The 23,594-nt window shown below is 43.3% G+C and overlaps 1 protein-coding gene across 11 annotated transcripts in view; it reads left to right on the top strand.

Moving 5' to 3' along the window:
• Window positions 1–23,594, top strand: part of dmd (dystrophin) — a 251,416-nt gene that overhangs the window by 207,470 nt on the left and 20,352 nt on the right. For all 11 annotated transcript variants that reach the window (XM_063467782.1, XM_063467775.2, XM_063467774.2 and 8 more), the window contains 9 exons: window positions 3,317–3,378; window positions 3,684–3,758; window positions 16,878–17,079; window positions 17,178–17,263; window positions 17,456–17,613; window positions 18,333–18,499; window positions 22,120–22,231; window positions 22,336–22,472; window positions 23,042–23,080. In XM_063467782.1, the coding sequence (XP_063323852.1) occupies window positions 3,317–3,378; window positions 3,684–3,758; window positions 16,878–17,079; window positions 17,178–17,263; window positions 17,456–17,613; window positions 18,333–18,499; window positions 22,120–22,231; window positions 22,336–22,472; window positions 23,042–23,080 (1,038 nt within the window). The remainder of the gene's footprint in view (window positions 1–3,316; window positions 3,379–3,683; window positions 3,759–16,877; window positions 17,080–17,177; window positions 17,264–17,455; window positions 17,614–18,332; window positions 18,500–22,119; window positions 22,232–22,335; window positions 22,473–23,041; window positions 23,081–23,594) is intronic.

Raw genomic sequence — 23,594 nt, 5'->3', positions numbered from 1 at the left:
GCAATCATGGTGTGATGCACCTTCTCAGCTCTCAGGTACTGCAGGCTTCTCTACTTAAGTCTGCTATTTGGACTTCAGTAGAAGAATATCATGTCCTTAAATAAGACATCCAACCCTCGATAGCCGTGATTTAGTTACAGGTAGGTTTATGACAGGGATCCCCAAGAACTCATAGAAGTTCTTGCACTTGTTGCCACATAGTGCTACGTAACTTAGCTGCCTATCATGTTAGCATGTGAAATATAATTGTCCCAAAATATAATATTTCAAATGTTATTTCTTGTGTGACAGCCACAAGTCGCTTATTTGTACATACCATATTGATTCTGATAAGAACACGTGGAGCTGAATCAGAGTTGGTCTTTTAGCTGGTGAATGGATTGGTTCCCAGCGAAAAACCGGCCCTGGCATTTTTGGGTCCAGCTGGCCCATCATGATCGGTCTGAAGACCCCAGATGGCCCAGTCAAACACATTTGTGCAATTTCTCAAAGCAATGTAAAGTGCAAAAGAAAAGAAATGTATAAATGAAACAAATTAAGTTATATAAATAATAGTCTATGCATACAAATATAACATAAATGTACATTTTTCAGTTTATTTGATGAACAATTTTTGTAGTCAAAGTAGCCAATTATTTTACTTAATTAATTAAATCTTTCCCTCCATCTATTTTCTCACCACGTTAATTACACCATCCTCTGTCTTTCTCGCTGAGTTGTTGGGGCTGCTGTCCCCCCCGCATTTCTCCACAGCTCCACAGTTCTAGCAGCAGCTTAACTGATGACTAGTGTCCAGCGACTTGTTACTACTTGTTGCTGGTACTACTGTTGACAGTGCTAACAGCTAACATCTTAGTTAATTTAACACATATTGGTGGGACAATTTGTAGTTTTCCTCTTCTTGTTCTCGCCTAGTTTTTCAGCTCCTCTGTTTTCACTTTTCTTTCTTTCTTTATCAAACAATTCTTCCACACGAAACTGTTTTCTACAAGGTGCACAAGCGTGCAAGGAATGTAGAGGGGGGGGTGGTTGGAGAGCTGGGGATCGACTCTGTCATGAACCGCAGTTCGTGCACACAAGCGGGATCCAAAAACAGACTCAATACGCTCAATGCGAGCAAGTACAGATTTTATTGTTTTAACAAAAGTTGACCCGGAACAACCAAGGAAGCAAAATCGCAGAACTGAAGGAAACCGGGAAGACAAATTAAACAGAGAAGCCGTAATCAGGACCGTGGGAGGCTGCAAGAGAAAGGGGAGAAGATTACTAGTGAGCAGGGAGATTGAGGGACATTACTAAACAGGGCTGTAGCAATTTTCCTTACGATCAGAGCCGGACCGTGGGGCTCGGAATGGGGGAAGCGTGTCCGTGGAAAGCGAATCAGAGGAGGCAGGGATGAGGGCGGATGGTGCACTTAGAGATCCGAGCAGGCAGGAGGACGGGCAGATGGCAGACACAAAACGCCGGATAGTAACCTGGGCACACGGAGGCAGAATTAACACAGTTCATGTAACACTTAGATATATACAAAGCTTTGCAGGGAGCCTAGTTACCACTGAGGGGTGACTAACAGACTGGCGTGGAGCGTCCGTCAGCGCAGGGTTAAATAGTCCTCCTGGCAATCACCTGGAATGGGATGCAGGTGTGATGGTGATGGCCCAGCCCGGGGTGTGGCCACCGGGGCATCCCACACAGTCCTCAGACACAGAGCCACGGACCATGACAGAATCAGTGATTGTTGAGTTTATATTTGTCCATTTAGACACAGTGACTAGTGTAATTTCATACTCTGTTGTGTGTACTGGTTATCTTTAAAAGTATTTAAAACTGAAATGATCAGTTTAAAAACGGATCACATTTTCATTAAAAAATGAAAACTAATGAGTTAAATTAATGTAATGTAATTATGAGCATGGATGGAGAGATGGAAGCTTTGTGTTAACTTTTGGATAAGCTCACCCATTCCTAATATTCCTGTAGAATTTAGCACCATGTAAACTTGCATGAGAAGGACCTGACTTGTATTTGGTATTAAAGATTATTAAGTTTGTCCATTTATGTTCCTGCTTAGCCCAGCAGCTCATTTCTGACCAGGTGTCGTTGGTAGCTTCCATTTCTTTTGTCTTTATCTGAATTTTGTCGGCCTGTTTCTTTGTGTCTGGCAATCACATTGAGCTCTGTGCACACTGAAAAGGTTACATTGCCAGTTTTCCATTTCACCAAGTATGAAAATTTCAGATAAACGTTGAATTAGTTAATTATTATACCCTTCAGAAGGCAGATACAGTGATGGACATGCAACATGCAAACAAACATTCAGAGGTGATCTTTAGATGTTAACAAAGACATGCAAATCCTTTAGAATATCATATTGTAGTTGTTCTTCTTCTACACACCATACATATCACTCATTGTTTTCTGAAGGTGCAAGTCACGCACTTGTGCGCCCAGTCTGTTTATCTTCAGCACACAAACACACACACAGAGCAGAGCCTCTTTTAAGTGGCAGTCATGAGGAAAGAATCTGTAATGGGAGAATGACACAGCAACCATTTAGCTCTCTTTCTTCCATTCTGGCTGTGTCGTACTTTCCTGATACAGCGGAGATGAAGATGCTGTGTTTTTTGTGTTCTTTTTGAATATTATGATAGCGAGAGGAGTATAAATGGCAGAATTCATGTTTTTAATTTTGTTAAAATGATTCTAACTCATTGACTGAGGTTTATTTTTTGTTCCTCTCAAAGGATTTCCCATCTTCTTGCATGTAAATGTACCACTCACAGCACTATTTAACTATATACCATACTGCTATATGTGTATAGTCTTTATTACTGGGCTTAGTCAGATTTATTTAGGCTTTGTCATCTGCTTGGTGCACATGAAGAAGCAGAAGATGAGTTTCACCTGAAAAACATGCTTTGATTGGGCGACCATGCAGGCTTAAAAGAAAGCACACTCCTTAGTTTTCCAATGAAAAGGCTTTTTACAGTGAAATAAATATATTATGTGGGACAGTGTGCTCTGTGAACCTGTTCTAGTCACAGTGGCTTTGACAACATGAAATCAAAACCAAATGAGTGCGATCTCAGTTCTCATTTTACATCATCATTTTTTGTGAAGAGCTGTTCAAGACTGCGTGTCTCTTCGATTAAAAAAACTTGCTTTCCATGTGGATAATGTATTATGCATAAACCTTGAAATTACTGCTCTTTACATGTAGCCTCTGAATATAGGCTGATACGTCAGCCTAACCAACACTTCTTTGTGATAGCTGATGTGCATTTCACTCATGTGTTGCCTCTCTGTCCCCTTCTAGCCATCAGACCCAGACAACATGCTGGGACCATCCCAAGATGGCTGAGCTCTACCAGTCTTTGGGTAAGATAATTCCTGCTTATGGACTTTTTTGGTCTTTTTGACTAAAGTCTTTGAAACAGGGTGCCATATGATCTCAAAACAAGTGACTCCACATACTGGAGAAGATGGGGGAAAAAAGAATGTGCTTGCTCATTGGGGGTCGTCTGATTCTCTGTATTATTGTAGGATTTCTGCCTTACAATACTAAGCACCTTTGAGGTGGCTGTTATATACATAGAATTGAATTGAACTGAAGAAGCACTATTGGTTGAAGTGAAAACACTGATCAAACAAATGCTCTCTCTTCCTCGTATTCCTTTCTCTAGCCGATCTGAACAATGTTCGGTTCTCAGCCTACCGCACAGCCATGAAGCTCAGACGCTTGCAGAAGGCTCTCTGCTGTAAGTACACTTTCTGTATATACACTTCTCCTGCATCTGTGTCACACAGGGATTTTGCCTCTGGGTTTAAGTCCTTTCCTCCCAACACAAGTGTGTCTGTTATTGTGTTGATACCCTCCCACACACCTCCTTTGCTGTTTCTCTTTTTGTGCTTTCTTGAAATTCACCTCATTTTCTGCTCTCTCTGAATTTTGTCTTTACCTTCTCTGCACTATTACTCTTTTACTCTCTGCACTCGGCCTGTGTGTGTCCATATGAGTGTTTATTCTACAGAATGCAAGCTGTTTATAATTTAAGTGTATCAGAGTCAGAATACTTTATTAATCCCTCAGGGATTTATGTGGGTTACAGTTGCTCCAGTGCAGTAACAGTAACAGACTAGACTATTTAACAAAACAATATGTTACCGATTTACAAATTTAAGAAATAGCACAATATATACAAATCGCTCAGTAATAAATATCAAGGATTAACAGAGGTGATTATAAATAAATATCAAGAATATTGACAGCAACATTACTGAGTAGAAAAGAGAGTGTGCAAGAGGGTGTAACTACAGGGAGTGCAGAATTATTAGGCAAATGAGTATTTTGTCCACATCATCCTCTTCATGCATGTTGTCTTACTCCAAGCTGTATAGGCTCGAAAGCCTACTACCAATTAAGCATATTAGGTGATGTGCATCTCTGTAATGAGAAGGGGTGTGGTCTAATGACATCAACACCCTATATCAGGTGTGCATAATTATTAGGCAACTTCCTTTCCTTTGGCAAAATGGGTCAAAAGAAGGACTTGACAGGCTCAGAAAAGTCAAAAATAGTGAGATATCTTGCAGAGGGATGCAGCAGTCTTAAAATTGCAAAGCTTCTGAAGCGTGATCATCGAACAATCAAGCGTTTCATTCAAAATAGTCAACAGGGTCGCAAGAAGCGTGTGGAAAAACCAAGGCGCAAAATAACTGCCCATGAACTGAGAAAAGTCAAGCGTGCAGCTGCCAAGATGCCACTTGCCACCAGTTTGGCCATATTTCAGAGCTGCAACATCACTGGAGTGCCCAAAAGCACAAGGTGTGCAATACTCAGAGACATGGCCAAGGTAAGAAAGGCTGAAAGACGACCACCACTGAACAAGACACACAAGCTGAAACGTCAAGACTGGGCCAAGAAATATCTCAAGACTGATTTTTCTAAGGTTTTATGGACTGATGAAATGAGAGTGAGTCTTGCCCGTGGCTGGATTGGTAAAGGGCAGAGAGCTCCAGTCCGACTCAGACGCCAGGAGGTGGAGTACTGGTTTGGGCTGGTATCATCAAAGATGAGCTTGTGGGGCCTTTTCGGGTTGAGGATGGAGTCAAGCTCAACTCCCAGTCCTACTGCCAGTTTCTGGAAGACACCTTCTTCAAGCAGTGGTACAGGAAGAAGTCTGCATCCTTCAAGAAAAACATGATTTCCATGCAGGACAATGCTCCATCACACGCGTCCAAGTACTCCACAGCGTGGCTGGCAAGAAAGGGTATAAAAGAAGAAAAACTAATGACATGGCCTCCTTGTTCACCTGATCTGAACCCCATTGAGAACCTGTCCATCATCAAATGTGAGATTTACAAGGAGGGAAAACAGTACACCTCTCTGAACAGTGTCTGGGAGGCTGTGGTTGCTGCTGCACGCAATGTTGATGGTGAACAGATCAAAACACTGACAGAATCCATGGATGGCAGGCTTTTGAGTGTCCTTGCAAAGAAAGGTGGCTATATTGGTCGCTGATTTGTTTTTGTTTTGTTTTTGAATGTCAGAAATGTATATTTGTGAATGTGGAGATGTTATATTGGTTTCACTGGTAAAAATAAATAATTGAAATGGGTATATATTTGTTTTTTGTTAAGTTGCCTAATAATTATGCACAGTAATAGTCACCTGCACACACAGATATCCCCCTAAAATAGCTAAAACTAAAAACAAACTAAAAACTACTTCCAAAAACATTCAGCTTTGATATTAATGAGTTTTTTGGGTTCATTGAGAACATGGTTGTTGTTCAACAATAAAATTATTCCTCAAAAATACAACTTGCCTAATAATTCTGCACTCTCTGTATTGCAGTGTTCACAGTGTGTTAGGTGGATGAGTTGTACAGGGAGATGGCCACAGGCAGGAATGACTTCCTGTGTCGCTCAGTGGTGCTTTTTGGTAATGTCAGTCTCTCGCTGAACGTGCTCCTGTGGCTAGCCAGCACGTCATGGAGTGGGTGGGAGGTATTACCCAACATTGTCTTTATCTTGGACAACATCCGCCTCTCCAACACCACCTTAAGGGAGTCCAGCTCCACCCCCACAACATTGCTGGCCTTGCAGATCAGTTTATTTAGTCTGTTGGCATCTGTGACCCTCAACCTGCTGCCCCAGCATGCAACAGCATAGAGGATAGCACTGACCACAACAGACTCATAGAAAATCCTGAGCATTGTCCGACAGATGTTGAAGGACCTCAGCCGCCTCAGAAAAAAGAGACAACCCTGGCTCTTCCTGTAAAGTGCAGTGGTGTATTTAACCCAGTCCAGTTTATTGTCTAAGTGTACTCCAAGGTATTTATAGTCCTCCACAATGTCCACATCGACCCCCTGGATTGATACAGGGGTCAAAGATTTCCTGGTCTTCCTGAAGTCCACAATCAATTCCTTGGTCTGCCTTTGCATGGTTAGTCCAGTTATGCTTGTTTGTTTTTGCCAGCTGAATTAGTGTACCTGGTATTGTTGTCACCTCTGGCAAGGCAAGATACATTCACAGAACTTTAGAGCCTAAGCACAGTTGTACATTTCAACCCACAAGTATTCATGTCAATAAATATTGATGGGATGCTAGCTTAAAAATCCAGATTGCATATTTGTGACAGTGAGCTGACCTACAGCACGTAATCATGTGTCAACAGGAATGCACCATATGCTAACAGAGCATGGTGAAATCTAACAGAAGATTGGAGCCATTTCTGGCTTGCTATAGTTGCAAATTGCGGTCAAGTGAACTAACATGACTGAAGCAGTCCTGTGACCACAATGATACAATGAATGGTTTCTATTATTCACACCCTTTCTCACTCCCATGTGAAGCCTGTTTTTAAAGCTTTTACTACATTTATAATAGCATAACGCAGGGGTCGGCAACCCTGGGCACTCGTGCCACAGTGGGCATGTGAAGGGTTAACTGATGGCACGACACGCAGTGAATTAATCTGAGAAAGTGGATTTTTTTTATTTATTTTTTTAAAATGGCTGGGCCACCACTGCTGCACATCGCAAATTAGCTCGCGTAGACACATTAGTTGTGCCGCTTCTTAATGACGGTCTCTTAGCTAACAACCCCAACTACCAGATTCAACTTGTAATTAGCTAAAACTTAGCCTACTGGTGAGAGGGACGTTGTTAGCTGGCAGTTTTTTTCAAGCGATGTTGAAATGTCCACATTCCAACACTTCAAAAGCTTCAGGAGCTGTCCGCTCAGCACAGCATCAGCACCACGGATGACTCGAGACTGATCAAACCAGAAGGCTTTAATGAGCAGCTGGATTTGTCTCTCTTTAACTGGCTGGACACAGAGGACATCGAAATGCAGCTGATTGAACTGAAAAGCTCGACTCTGTCAAAGTTTGCAGAACTACCAACGCAGCTGGAATCCACAGCTGTGCGTGTTCATGGAGCTTCACCTGCTGGACATCACTACCTGACAAGTTTAACTGTCTTCAGAACACTGCAGAGGCCTTATTGACAGTATTTGGCTCTACATATCTGTGTGAGCAGATTTTCTCTCACGAGTGTCCTCAGGTAGCCGTCTGAATGCTGGACACTCGGAGACCTGTGTCTCTGAGTGGGAGACCAGAGATCACATTAACGTGTGTCTCTGTATTAACAAACATGCCATATTGGCCCAGTTTATTATTTCTTAACATTGTTGTGATAAACAGCATGGCTCACTGTGAACTCTTATTAAACAAGAAAAACAGATGTATAGCTTGTGCCTTGCTACTAGCTGTTTTGTATGCATTCCACACCAATCCCATTCTTGCAAGTGGAATGTGTCAAAGTACAGTGCTGTGTAGCAGTCTTGAGCCACTCCTCATTTCTTTATCTTTTGCTTCCGAGGAGCCAAATGTTCTTGTATTTTTTTTAAAAAGTGAGTTTGAGATGTAATTTTCCAGGCTTTCTGGGATCTTACAAAGTTTTTTTTCTAAATTGGCATGTATTTTCTCCCCCTTTATTAGTCCAGTCCATCTGCACTTTTCACCTGTATTTGCTTTGGGGTTGTTTTTTTTTTTTTGCCTGTCCCGTTTGGCTCTTTTGCCATCAGAATTATTGTCTAAAGGCGAAAAAAGATGCCCAACGGATTTACTTTACCAAATGGACCATCCCAGCCTTGCCGTATTGGTCTATTTGATTCACCTTTTATTGTTTATTTTATTTTCACTTGCTGAATACGGGACAGACTTGACTGGGGGAAAGAAAGGGAAGAAAGAAAGAGGGAAAGAAAAACAGCTGAGAAGAGGGACGGGGGGAAAAGGGCAAAAAACAAAAACCAACAGAATAAGTAGACAAAAAATACATATATCGATCACCTGGATCACCTGTTGAGAAAGAAAAAAGAAAACAAGCAGAAGAAAACGAGAGTAATAGAATAAACAACATCACAATGATATATGGGAATATGACAGTAAATACTAAATATTAAACATTATTGTGCAGCACGTAGGATTGACAGCGCACAGTGTGCTTTGAGGTAGGAGCCAAAAAGGGTGTAGTTTGTGTGTGTGATCACCCGTGTGTACACCTGTGAGCATGAACGCGCTTGTTTTTAAAAGGTTCCTTAATGTAATGATCTGCTAGAGGGTGTGGGGGGCCACAGTCCCATCCTCCAGGGCATGAAGCAGGTATGGAGGAGATCAAAACTCCAGACATCCAGAGGCCCCCAGAACACAAGAGACCAAGGAAGACCAACAGAGGGGCAGCCGCGCCACAATCCCAGAAAGAGCTGAGGAGAGTCCCAGATGAGGGGTCACTCAGCAGCCGCGGAGCAGAAGCCAGGGGGGGTTGCAGTGATGTGCCCGTGAGCTCCGCCGGCAGCCAGCTGTGCCAGAGTGACCGAGCCCCAGGCCGAGAGGCCGAGGGCACCCCATCCCCGAAGTGGCCCGAGCGAGCCCCAGGCTCCAGGCCCCGACAAGCAGCCACCAGGAGTGAGCCGGTGGGTACCTGGACGCCCATCCCCGGACACAAAGAACCACCAACGCACCGATGTCTGAGGGCGTCCGCCACCGGCAGGGGAAGTGATGGGGGGAGATAGGCCTCCAAACTTTGGAGGGCCTGAGATGTCCCCAGAGAGGTGGCGTCTGATACCCAACCTGACATATAGACACAGACATACAGGCACACACAGATACAAACATCCATTCCCACCCTCATGCTCTCATATGCAATTACTCCACACTCAGCCAACGTGAAGACAGACATAAAGAGACACTGTACACACAATCACACTCCCCAAGCGTACTCTAAGAACCGGGTCTAGGTACCCTTGCCCCTGGAGGGGGAAACTGCACCCAGACCCAGGTGGTGTTACCCTTTTCCCTGCGGTGGGGAGAAGCAGACCGCCCCGACTCCGCAGCAGCAGGGAGGCCCCACATTCCAGACCCCAATCGGACGGCCAACTCCTCCTCCTAGCCCCCCCGCTCCAGCAGGCCGCAGAGAACGGGGGTGTGAGAAGACTCCAAACCTCCCTCCACCCACTCATATGTAGTGTTGATGTATGTGTGTTCTAAGGTGCATTTAAAACCCAGGAGGGCATGGAGCTACCTGCCAGAGAGCAGCAAGTAAGCGCATAGCCCCTCCTGCTAGCCCTCAATGTCTACATGTATTTAAAATTGAGAGGTGGGCAACGACGCCAGGGGTGAGGTTGTACATCCTGATGGTAATTTGGAGTCCGTGTTGCGTGCCCACCCCCAAGGTCCTATATGTATGTGTTATGAGAGTGTGAGTAATGTGAATGTCTAAGTTGTGGGATAAAATTGAGGCAGAGGAAGCCAGAAGGGGACAGAGGGGGGGGGGATGCCTCCTCTGCACCCTGGTGACACACCCCTACCCCAAGGCCCTGCATGTGTGGGTGATTGTGGTGGAGCGGGAAGAGGGAGGCAGCTGGAGATGGGGAGGGAAGGGAGGGGCAAGTGACCCCTCCCTGGGGCCAGCTCCCCCGCTGACCCCAGTAGGCACCCCCATACTCTGCAACCCGCCAGGGAAAGGGGGCCCAGGCCCATCCGGACCAGGGCCCAGTGCAGCAGCGCCGCCCGGCCCCACAGAGCCCGGCACAGCCCACCCGACCCAACCACAGAGAAAACTGCACCCACCCCATCATCCACTCATTTTCCAGACTACACAAGACAATGGACGCCCAGGCTGACGCCCACAACCCCGGCAACACACCAACCAGGACCCGAGCCCCCGAGGCCCGGCCAGGGCCCCAGCCCAGAGACGGAGCGCCCCCAGAACCTCACGCCCGTCCCGGACCCACCCAGGGGCAGCCAGGCTACCAGGTCAGTAACCCACGTCCGTCAGCACAGACCCTCCCCTAGCCCCGCTGCACGCAGCCACGAGGAAACCGTCACCTAAGAGCCAACAGAGCCCTTAATTGGCCATGACCGCCACCCCGGGTTGAGCCTCCCAAGGAAGATGCTCCTGGGGAACCCCCCGACGCCCTAAGCCTGTCCCTACCCCCACACCAATCACAACAGTGAAGGTGGGACCAAACTATGACCCCCCACTAGGTGATGGAGCTGATCAAAGGAGCCCAGAGCAATTGATCTGATGTGGTGGCAGAGGCTGTATCAAGACTAATGTAATCTAATAGATAATTTCTATATTGGTTAGAATTAAGATTATTTTTATTTTTCCAGTTCATGAGGACTGTTTTCTTGGCTATGCATAGGGCAGTGAAAACCATATGGGCTATATTCTTTTCTGAAGTGACGTTATCTAAGCTGCCCAACAAACACACTAAAGGAGAAGTTGGAATGTTACATTTCAGACACTTTGATAAGTCTTCACATATCTCGCGCCAAAACTTCTGAACTGGTGGACAGAACCAAAGAGCGTTGATATAATTGTCTGGTGAATTGGTTTGGCAGTGTGAGCAGTTGTTGGAAGACGTAAAGCCCATCTTGAACATCCGATGACCTGTATAGTGCACTCTATGTAGTATTTTGTATTGAATTAATTGAAGACTGGGATTTCTAATTAGATGAAAGGTTTTTAAGCAAATCTGAGACCAGAAGTTTTGGTCTAAGTTAACTGATAAATCCGCTTCCCATTTTGCAATAGGAAGTGATATTGATTCATCTGTTTTAGAAAGCATTCTGTATATTTTGGAAAGTAATTTTGGGGTTTTAAGAGTAAGAAATTGAACCACACTTGGTGGTGTTTGTAGTTCAACTGTAGTCTGTCTAATGGAATAAATTCTGTTCTTTGTAATATATGTTCTAAGTATTTGATTCCTTCACAACTCCAATCTGGAAAGTTTATCATATTATTGTTTTGTAATATGTCAGGGTCGTTCCAGGTGTACGTTTGCATGGGATTAATGAAGACTCCGTCAATTTTAGAAACTCCCACCATGCTGTCAGAGAAGAGCTGATGTTGACGCTTTTGAAGCATTTATGTCGTTGGATGTTTGAGCTGATAAATGGTAGGTCTGAAATCTCTAGATTATTGCAAAGTGCTTGTTCTACATCTAGCCAAGGTTCATCTAAGAGGGTATGTTTTAGCCATCCTGAGATAAACTGAAGCCTGTTGGCTAAGAAGTAGTGCTGAAAGTTAGGTAGTTCTAATCCTCCTTTATCCTTGGTCTTTTGTAGTGTTTTTAAGCTTATACGTGGGGGCTTATTTTTCCAAAGGAATTTGGACATATATGAATCTAGAGATCTGAACCAATCTTGTGGTGGTTTAGTTGGGATCATTGAGAATAAATAATTTATTTTTGGTAAGACCATCATTTTTATAGCGGCAACCCTTCCCATGAGTGATATGGGTAGACATTTCCACCTAGCCAGATCGCCTTCTACTTTCTTTAAAAGTGGGATATGGTTTAATTTAGATAGATCTGCAAGCTTGGGAGAAACATTAATACCTAAATATTTTATATTTCCCGATTGCAGTGGAGTAGAAGAGGAATTATGGAAGGAGCAATTAATCGGAAGGACTGTAGATTTTGACCAGTTAATTGAGTAATCTGAGTTTATCAATGCAATTACCCCAGAGAGATTGGTTTGTGAATTTTGGAGAAAGAGTAACACATCATCCGCATAAAGGCTGATTTTATGTTCCACGTTCTTGCATTTTATGCCCTTAATTACTGAATTCTGTCTAATTGCTGCTGCTAGTGGTTCAATAAAAATTGCAAACAGTGAAGGGGAAAGTGGGCATCCCTGCCTGGTGCCCCTCAGGAGACAGAAGCTGGAGGATGTCTGGTCATTTGTTCTGACACAAGCTGTTGGGGAATTATATAATATTTTTAACCAGTTGATGAAAGAAGATCCAAAACCAAATTTGTGTAAAGTTGCAAATAGAAATTTCCAGTTAACTCTGTCAAACGCTTTTTCTGCATCTAAAGAAAATATTGTAGTTTCAAAGTTTTTACTGTATGAGTAGTCTATCAAATTAAGTAATCTACGTGTATTTGTTGATGAGTGCCTACCTTTTATGAAACCAGTTTGGTCAGGATGAATTAAGAGGGGGGTTATTTTCTCTAATCTCTTTGAGAGAGCTTTGCAGATTATTTTAAGGTCTACATTTATAAGGGATATTGGACGATAGCTTGAGGGATATACAGGGTCTTTGCCTGGTTTTAGCAGGAGATTAATGTTTGCAGAATTCATATTTGATGGAAGTCTGCCATTTTCTTTGATTTCCAACAACGTTCTGTAAAAAACTGGTGCTAGAATCGTCCAGAATTCTTTGTAGAATTCTGCAGGAAAGCCGTCTGGACCTGGAGCCTTACTATTGGGCATACTTATCAGGGCTTCCTGGAGTTCACCTGGTGTCAGTGGTGAATCCAGTGCCATTGCTTGAGAGAATTTTGGGAGAGTTATGTTGTCTAAAAACTGATCAATTTCATTTTTAGATGGGTTTATTTGTGGTGAATACAACGTTTTATAGAAATCCCTGAAAATGTTGTTTATTTGTTTCGGTTCATATATTGTGTTCCCTGATGAATCTTGAACAGCACATATAGTTGTTTTTTCTTTATTTATTTTTAGCTGGTTTGCTAGAAATTGACCAGATTTATTACTATGTTCATAATTTTGTAAGCGTAGTCTTTGTACTAAGAATTTTGTTTTTTTATCAATTATCTCATTTAATTCTAGTTTTGTTTTGCGTATTTTGTTCAATGTTTCCTGATCTTGGTCGGACGCATAGGCTTCTTCTAGTGATTTGATGGTTTTTTCTAATTCCTGAATATTTTTGTTTTATTTTTTTCTTTTTATGTGATGAGAAAGAAATTATTTTACCTCTCATCACAGCTTTCCCTGCTTCCCCATAGAACAGAAGCTGATGTTCCGGGAGTGTCATTAAAGTCTAAATATGAAGTCCACTCTTTTTTAAAATATTTAATAAAGTCTTCATCTTTAAGCAGTGATGTATTAAATCTCCAGTTTTTACTAGGCGTAGTATTATTCTTGTGCATTAGTGCTAAAGATACAGGAGCATGATCGCTGACAGCTATAGGGTGAATCTCAGTGTCTGAAATGTCCCTCAGCAGTGAGCTGCTGACCAAAAAATAATCCAGACGAGAGTAGGAGTGATGAACATGTGAGAAAAAAGTATATTCCTTACTGCTGGGGTGAAGGGAGCGCCATGCATCGCAAAGACCAAAGTTGCTCATATACTGTTTGATTATATTTGTGGACTGCCAATTACGCTGAGTTCCTGCTGTATTGAGCCTATCCATTTCTTCATTTAGTCCAAGGTTGAGGTCGCCTCCAAGAACAAGTGTGCCATCTAAGTGTTCAGAGAGTGCACTGAAAAAACCGTGAAAGAATGAGGGATCATCAACATTTGGACCATATACACTTACAATACATAGCTTTTTATCAAGTATAGATAGTTTAATGATTAAGAATCTGCCCTCTGGATCTATAACTGTATCGAGTACTGTGAAATTAATATTTTTATGTATTAAAATTGCTACTCCACTTTGTCTAGAATTATAACAAGAGAACACATTAGGAAACTCAGGTGTTTTAAGTTCATTCGAACGTCTAAGAGGTCTGTGGGTCTCTTGTAAAAGGACAACATCTGCCTGTAGTTTTTTGAGTTGGTTAAATATTTTTAACCTCTTTTCTCTGGAGCCAGCTCCATTTACATTCCATGTAACAAACCTCAGTGCACCCATAGATGTGTGCGTATAACTAGGGGTGTGCGCTGTGTGTGTCGCTTAGACAGGTGGAGAGAATACATCACTTGTTCGTAAATAAAGAGAGGGAGAGAGAGAAAAAATGTGTGGCGAGATGCTCCCTGAGTCTGACTATGTGTGTGCATATTTACTAATATGAGTACGCTTGGCTTAAGTGTGTGTATCCTATACGACTGTGTGCGCTGTCTGACTGATGTAAATGTGCTGCCGTTGAGCGCATGACTGTGCGTGATCGTGCTGTGCGTATGTGTCGAAATAAAGGATGTTGTTTGTGGATGAGTGTGGAAGCAGGTGATCGAAGCAGTGAAAGAAAGAAAAAAAGAAAGAAAGAAACCAAGGACAAGGGTGAGCAGCATAAAAACAAGAGGGGGAAAAAGAGAAAAAAAAACGAGAAGAAAAAAACCCCGGAAACATTCCAATCAAACCATTGACGGAGAGTGATGGTGTTAATTCTGCTATGAAATCACACTTAAGATGTGATTTGATACTAGTAAGTTAAACAGATGTTAATGCAAGTTAGTGTGAGTGGGTGGGGAAAGGGTGTAGCGGATTCTTATCTGGTGTGAAGTTAATACAGCCACGGAGTGATGTCGGGGTCGCGGTGGAGCTGTCCGTCCACGTACAGCCGGTCCACAGCGATGACAGCGCGGGAGCCCTTCTGGATGAAGCCGCGTCGGATTGGGAAGAGGACCCTGCGTCGTTCCAGGATCTCTTTGGGGAACTGATCGTTTACGCTGAAGTCCGTTCCTTTTAATTCCCTGCCGCGGCTTTTCACCTGTTCCTTTTGTTTGAAGTGGCCGAATTTGGCCACGATAGGACGTGGTCTCCCGGCCGCAGCCCGAATGGGGCCGAGGCGCTGCACCCTATCGAAGACGATGTTCTTCACCGTGTCCTCCGGCAGCTTCAGGTGGGTTTTGATGAAGCTTTTTACCGTGGTCTCCGCATCCTCTCCAGCGGCTTCTGGAATACCAGAAAATACCAGATTATCACGCATGCTATGGGCTTGTAGATCTATAACTGTTTCTTTTAATTTTTTATTTTCTCTATTTAGCTGAGTAACATTGTCTGTGAGACATTTCACCGACTCCCTTAGCGTGGCATTTTCAGCAGCGAGCGTTTCCACCTGCTGCTGGCTGAACTCCAGGGACTCTCGCAAGGATTTAAATTCCCGGTGAAGAATCTCCACCAAGGACAGCCTTGCATCGAAACTGGACAATCGTTGGTCGATTGACTCCAGTATGTCGACAATATCTTTGCTGGCTGGCGATGTTGTGCCGGGGGAATCTGCCGGGCGAAGTCTTTTCGACGACGGCGTCTCAGATTTGGCCGGGGAAGATGCACACTGAGCCTTCTTCATCACGAGATCCTGGAAGCACTGATCAATGTAATCTTGGAGAGCCTCTAAACTCTCCCCGTTGTTCTCCAGGGTGTTGGAGATGATTTAGACAAATGTTGTTAGTTATAAGACAATTGATAAGTGTATTTGGTAATACTGAAGCTTAAAGGAATTTGTTCAAATCTAAACTACCATTCGCTTTAATTTTCCGCCAAAATCTCCGGCGTCTGACGTCAGTTACAACATGAGTCGCTTACCTTGTCCGTCACTTCCGTCACTTACCTCCCTCTTTCTTTGGGGTTGTTTGTTGAGCCAGGTTGAAGACACACAGATTAATTTTTCAAACCTAACCCAAGGGTGAACGAATATTGTTTACACATAACAGACTTGTTGAGACAAATAACAGTGATCTATCTTTACTGTTTTTAGGTACTTTTTTACTAGCATCAACAGCAACTGGTTAATTCTTTCAAACATGCCAAAGATAACAGTTTGACTGGTATAATCACCAACAGGGTGATTCCCAAAGAGCTGTTGGCTTAAAATGTCAGTTGCTCAAAAACACAATTTGTTCCAATTTCTTTAGTTGAAGTGACAAAAAGTGGCAACGATAACAATGTTAGAAATACACAAAATAGTATTTTTGCACCAACAAGGTGATTTGAAAGCAACAACTGGCCTAAATTTTGACATATCTCAGCATGGTGTGCAATGTGTGCAAGAATTTGGGAAAAATGTACAAGTAGAAAAGAAAAAAGTGGCATACCTGAAAAAACAGTCTACAGTATCTGAAAGACATATTTAAAAATCTGGCAATCACCTGGCACAGACCTGTGAGATACATCTGGTCCCTCAGTTTTTCCATCTACTGTTTACTGAACCCTCATCTGAAATGGTCTCGGTGGAACGGTGGCTATCAAGACGTCCATGTTAGACTACTTAGTGAGAAAAAGCTAAAGTACGCCAAATTACACCACAACTGAACTTGAACACTGAAGTGACATGGCATTGCTGTTGGTGAAAATTGATGCAGTAAAGTGCCACCTTCAGGTTTTGGCTCACCGTGTGATTGCATCTGATTGGCAACAGTTTCATTTTTTCATTTGACAGTCATCCCAAACACACTGCTAATGCAGTAAAATCATATCTGGATAGAAAAACACACTCGATAAAGATGATAATGGGACACCTTATCGTTGCTCGAGACAGGCAAATTCATTCCAGCAGTCTCCAGGTCAAGGAAACTTTGGACATGGAGGTCTGAGCTGACTCAGGTTGGAAGACGCCCATAGATGTGTGTGTACTGACTAACCATGTCCCTCCCTGTGTGTCTTGTGTTTAGTGGACCTGTTGAGCATGCCGGCAGCTTGTGAGATATTTGACCAGCACGGTTTGAAGCAGAACGAGCAGCTGCTGGACATCTCTCAGCTGGTCACCTGTCTCACAAGCCTCTACCAGCGACTTGAGCAGAACCACTCCCACTTGGTCAATGTCCCGCTCTGCGTTGACATGTGCCTCAACTGGCTGCTTAACGTCTACGACACGTACGTGCAGCACTCTGAGCAAGCACTTAAACATGTCGTTTTTCTCGGATGATTCAGATTCAGCGTACTCTAAACCGTCTCTTTTTGTTGATTGGCAGCGGTCGCACTGGAAAGATCAGAGCTCTGTCATTCAAAACTGGAATCATCTCACTCTGCAAGGCTCATTTGGAGGATAAATACAGATGTAAGTCAATGTGCAATGTTTTTTCTGCCATTATTGTGTCCTAATAATAAGTACTTACTTATATTTCATCTCACAAATAAAATTATACAAAAGGAAAATCCTAAAAAAAAATCATATTTTCTCTTCTCTGTTGTGTGGACTTTCTCTCCTTTTTTCCAACCTCTGGTATTTTCTCTGCCTCTTCCTCTCTAGTCCTGTTCCGGCAGGTTGCCAGTGCAACAGGATTCTGTGACCAGCGTCGACTGGGGCTCCTTCTGCACGACTCCATTCAGATCCCCCGACAACTTGGCGAGGTTGCCTCCTTCGGCGGCTCCAACATTGAGCCCTCCGTCCGCAGCTGCTTTCAGTTTGTACGTTTCGTGAGGGTTGCCTCATTCACCCGTTCACACAGCACTTTTTACTATGCTTTAAGTGCTCAATACCACTTAATACCACAATAACATTCACACACATTCATACTACAATGGATGCATGGGAGAGCAACTTGGGGTAGTATCTTGCCCAAGGATATTTGGCATTCAGACTGGTGAAGCCAGGGATCGAATCACCAACCTTCTGATTAGCAGATGGCCTGCTCCTCCTGCTCTACACCTACTCCACAGCCATAGCAAATGGGTGGCTGTAGCTCAGGATTAAAACCCATTCCAAGCTCTCTATGTATTGTTATGAGCTAATCTGAAGGTCACATATAATTTTGAGGTTTTTAGCTATTGACTGCAGAAAGTTGGCGACCTCTGCACGCTAACGCGCCTCAACGTCAGCTGACCCTACCCGACCATATCATGGCTGAGTTGCTGTCGTTTCGAATCACTTCCAATTTTCTTTTCTTTTTTTACATTTGTTGTGACCTTGCCTTTGACGTTGGATAAAAATTTAATCAGCTCGAGCTGTTATGGGATCACACAAAATTTGAAAATGAAATCTTGAAACTTGTGGACGCTTACGGAAGAGGATTAGGGCCACTGGGGGAAAAAAAGTGGGCACATCTTTCTTTTTTTTTTCTTCTTTTCCAGAATTCTGAGAAAAAACTCAGAATGTAACGCCATAACCTGTCATGTTGTTATTTCAGGCCAACAACAAGCCTGAGCTTGAGGCCACCATGTTCCTGGACTGGATGCGCCTGGAGCCTCAGTCCATGGTGTGGCTACCTGTCCTTCATCGTGTCGCTGCTGCAGAGACTGCCAAACACCAGGCCAAGTGCAACATCTGCAAGGAATGTCCAATCATAGGCTTCAGGTCGGTACATTTTAACAGTTGCTGCAGTATTGCAATCTGTTTTACAATACAAAGAATTCTCATAGTATTAAAAACTTATGTGTGTGTATATAGACTTGTGTGTGTGTGTGTGTGTGTGTGTGTGTGTATATATATATGTGTGTGTGTGTGTAACACCCATCTCGCCCCTGCGGGCGGTTTGTCCTTCAAGCTCGGGTCCTCTACCAGAGGCCTGGGAGCTTGAGGGTCCTGCAGTATCTTAGCTGTTCCCAGGACTGCGCTCTTCTGGACAGAGATCTCCGATGTTGTTCCCGGGATCTGCTGGAGCCACTCGCCTAGCTTGGGAGTCACCGCACCTAGTGCTCCGATTACCACGGGGACCACCGTTACCGTCATCCTCCACATCCTCTCGAGCTCTTCTCTGAGCCCTTGGTATTTCTCCAGCTTCTCGTGTTCCTTCTTCCTGATATTGCTGTCATTCGGAACCGCTACATCGATCACTACGATCGTCTTCTTCTGTTTGTCTACCACCACTATGTCCGGTTGGTTAGCCACCACCATTTTTGTCCGTCTGTATCTGGAAGTCCCACAGGATCTTAGCCCGGTCATTCTCCATCACCCTTGGGGGCATCTCCCATTTTGACCTCGGGACTTCCAGGTTATACTCGGCACAGATGTTCCTGTATACTATGCCGGCCACTTGGTTATGGCGTTCCATGTATGCCTTGCCTGCTAGCATCTTGCACCCTGCTGTTATGTGCTGGATTGTTTCTGGGGCATCTTTACACAGCCTACACCTGGGGTCTTGCCTGGTGTGATAGACCCCAGCCTCTATGGATCTTGTACTCAGAGCTTTTTCTTGTGCTGCCATGATTAGTGCCTCTGTGCTGTCTTTCAGTCCAGCTTTGTCCAGCCACTGGTAGGATTTCTGGATATCAGCCACCTCCTCTATCTGCCGGTGGTACATACCGTGCAGGGGCCTATCCTTCCATGATGGTTCCTCGCCTTCCTCCTCTTTCTTGGGTTTCTGCTGCCTGAGGTATTCACTGAGCACTCGGTCAGTTGGGGCCATCTTCGTGATGTATTCGTGGATGTTTCTTGTCTCATCCTGGACTGTGGTGCTGACACTCACCAGTCCCCGGCTCCCTTCCTTCCGCTTAGCGTACAGCCTCAGGGTGCTGGACTTGGGGTGAAACCCTCCATGCATGGTCAGGAGCTTTCTTGTCTTTATGTCAGTGGCTTCTATCTCCTCCTTTGGCCAGCCTATTACCCCAGCAGGGTACCTGATCACGGGCAGGGCGTAGGTGTTGATAGCCCGGATCTTGTTCTTACCGTTCAGCTGACTCCTCAGGACTTGGCTGACCCTCTGCAGGTACTTGGTGGTTGCAGCTTTCCTAGCGGCCTCTTCATGGTTCCCATTTGCCTGCGGGATCCCCAGATACTGGTGGCCCCAATAATCTTGTTGCTATCACACACTGATAGCAACAAGATTATATATATATATATATGTGTGTGTGTGTGTGTGTGTGTGTGTGTGTGTGTGTGTGTGTGTGTGTGTGTGTGTGTACACACACACACACATACATATACATGTATATACATATATATACATATATATACATATATATATATATATATATATATATATATATATATATATAATCTTGTTGCTATCAGTGTGTGAAGAGTGGGAGAAGAGGGTTGCATTGACAATCCAACACAATGGGCAGCACATTGAACACATTTTATAAGTGGTCAGAAACTTGTAAATAACTCATGAAAGAATAAAGTTACGTTGAAACCAAGCACACCATTGTTTTTCTTGTGACATTACCAATAAGTTTGATGTGTCACATGGCCCTCTTCCTATTGAAAAAACAAAAGTTGTATCCAAGATGGCCGACTTCTAAATGGCCACCATGGTCACCACCCATCTTGAGGAGTTTGCCCCCTCACATATACTAATGTGCCACAAACAGGACTTTAATATCACCAACCATTCCCATGTTATTACGGTGTATCCATATAAATGGCCCACCCTGTGTGTGTGTGTGTATATATTCTTAGTCTCAGTGAATAAGGTCCAGAACCTACTCAGATCGGCAAATCTGAAATACTAAAACTAAAAATATTCAAATCATTTCATTTAAGACCCAAACAGTACCCAAAACCTTACAAGTTGCATTCATCCAAACACAATTCTATAAATCTTGGACTGCCTTGTAGAAAGTAAATATAAATAGAATACAATTAGTTTCAGATCAAAACAGTAAATAGAAAACATATAAAATGTCCAAACTGAGAAATTTTTAAGAAAAATCTTAGTTCATTTTGAATTTGATGGCAACTCCGTGTCTCCGAGTTGGGACAGGATCATCCCCTCCTCTTTGTAAATGTCTGGAAGCTAAAGAGACCAGTTTGAAGAAATACTTGTTTGAGAAAATAACTATGGAGTATAGACTATAATCAAGTGCAGTAAGAAAACTACACTTGGTAAGATTTCTTGAAATAAAAAATAATATCTAGACTTTACATAAGTGACAAATATCTTAAAACAAGCGTTGAAACGCTCAGTTTGAGACGGATAAACTTGAAACTAGTCTGTCAGTGCTTCTTCTTTCTTGCTTTGAGAGAAAATATCTTAAAACAAGAGCAACTAAACAAGATGATTATTTTGAATTCATGAATTGTTATTAATTCATGAATTCAAAAGAATCATCTGTAGCTCAGGTGGCAGAGCAGGTCAGCCACTAACCAGAAGGTCGGTGGTTTGATCCCAGGCTGCTCCATACAAATATCCTTGGGCAAGATACTAACCCTATGTTTGCCTACTGGTGGTGGTCAGAGGGCCCAGTGGCACCAGTGTCCTCGCCTCTGTCAGTGCGCCCCAGGGCAGCTGTGGCTACAATGTAGCTTGCCATCACCAGTGTGTGAATGTGTGTGTGAATGGGTGAATGACAGAATGTAGTGTAAAGCGCTTTGGAGTCCCTAAGGACTCCAAAGTAAAGCGCTATACAAATGCAGGCCATTTACCATTTTGTATAAAACAGGACTAAGGCCCCCCCCCGACGACGACTTACAGTTTATGAGAGGATGATGTATTTGGAGTATGGGACAAAGCTGGAGTACTCGGAGAGAAGCCACTATACTGCCCACGTGTTACTTTTCATTCGACAAAAGTCTAAGTGGGAGGTCTGGGAACAAGGTTTCACAGCTAAAAATGGTTGTAAGATACAATGTCATCTCAAATAGTGTCCCTACAGATTTAATTTAGCCTTGTGTGCATGTAAAGTAACTAATTTTGGGATATAGAAACTAAGTAAGAAATAAAAGACATTCTATATAGCAAAGGTTTAGACCTATGATTACGGTGCTTATGCTCTGTTGTTGGAGGCTAACCCTGACTTTTGTCAGGAGCGGTGATAAATTTAAGCACAGACTTCCAAAGGCAGAGAATAAATGTGTCACTTGGGCCATGGGCTGAAAGAATTTTAACTACTCTCACCTTGGAGAAAACGGAGCTATAAATTACCTCCTTTATTGATCCCCTTGCCTTCTCTTTTTTTCCCATTTGCTTTTTCATCTTCTCTGCTCTCTTTCATTTACGCTTGTTTTTTTTCTCTCCTCTTCTTTCCCCCCAGATATCGGAGCCTAAAACATTTCAACTATGACATCTGTCAAAGCTGCTTTTTCTCTGGCCGTGTTGCAAAGGGGCACAAGATGCAGTACCCCATGGTTGAGTACTGCACCCCGGTATGTGAATAAGTAATCTATTCTGATTCTGATATGGCGTGTATGTGTCTGCTTCTTCCTACGGAGGTAACAATGTCATCTTTGTGTCCTACCTCTCTCTCCAGACTACATCAGGAGAGGATGTCCGGGACTTTGCCAAGGTGCTGAAGAACAAATTCAGGACCAAGCGTTACTTCGCCAAACACCCACGGATGGGCTACCTGCCCGTCCAGACCATCCTGGAAGGAGACAACATGGAAACGTGAGGCTTTCAAACACACACAGAGACACACTTTTAATATCCTAGTGAGGACATCTCATTGGCATAATGCTTTCCCTAGCTGCTTACCCTAACCATCAAAAATGAATGCCTAACCCTTAGCCTAAACCTAACCATGACCTAATTGTAACCCTGACACTAGAACCACATTTTGAGCCTCAAAAATGCCTTCAAACCCGTTAGCACAGGCATTTTGCTGAGGACAAAAATTAAATGCAGCTGCATGCATATTAAGGATTGACATGTCACATGATAGCGGTGTTTTATTATCTATATTTCTGTTAATTTTCCTATGGACATTTGTGTTGTTTTATTGAAGGTCAACCAAAATATTTCTTTGTCAAATGTGTTTCTGTGTTGTTTGTTTAGTGTGTGTGAGAGTGCTAGTGCATACACTGACACACTACAACACCAAGTTCTCTTTATCATCCCAGTCTTATACTACCCACCTGCATCACCTGCTTGATGCTTTCCATATTTCAGCTCCAATCATACCTGTATGTTGTCCATCCACTTCCTGTGTCATTATCTCACGTTTTTTTGTCTTGCAGTCCTGTCACACTGATCAACTTCTGGCCTGTAGACCATGCGTGAGTACCTGGCTCGTACACAAACACACACGCACATGCGCACACTATACTTTCTGTCAGTCTCGTGTTTAGTTGCTCTTGTTACACAGACATGTAATCCACCCAGATTTTTTTTTCTTTTCCTTTTTTTAAAAATATTTTTTTTTCTCTGCTTCAAACACACACACACACACACACACACACACACACACACACACACACACACACACACACACACGTGTTCTCACCTCCAGTCATTTCAGTCATTGTGTTGTCGTCTTGTTCTCTTGATTAGTTATAAATTTACTCCACGTCAGGATGGGTACCACTATGGAGACAGTATCCCTGGAGCTGTCAGCATCCCACTGCTAATCAGAACAGACAGATCATACTCCAGTGAAAAATATATGCAAGGCTCATCTTGGTTGAAGAAAAAATAGCTTTAGTATAACACAAAAGTGCTAACTTTCACCACATATGACAGTTTAAGTGTAGCTGATAAATCAGTTCAGAAAATGCTGCAACCTCTGTTGCG

Source organism: Pelmatolapia mariae, linkage group LG23, assembly GCF_036321145.2.
Source record: "Pelmatolapia mariae isolate MD_Pm_ZW linkage group LG23, Pm_UMD_F_2, whole genome shotgun sequence".
Classification (NCBI taxonomy): Eukaryota; Metazoa; Chordata; class Actinopteri; order Cichliformes; family Cichlidae; genus Pelmatolapia; species Pelmatolapia mariae.
This window is presented reverse-complemented; position numbering and strand designations above follow the sequence as displayed.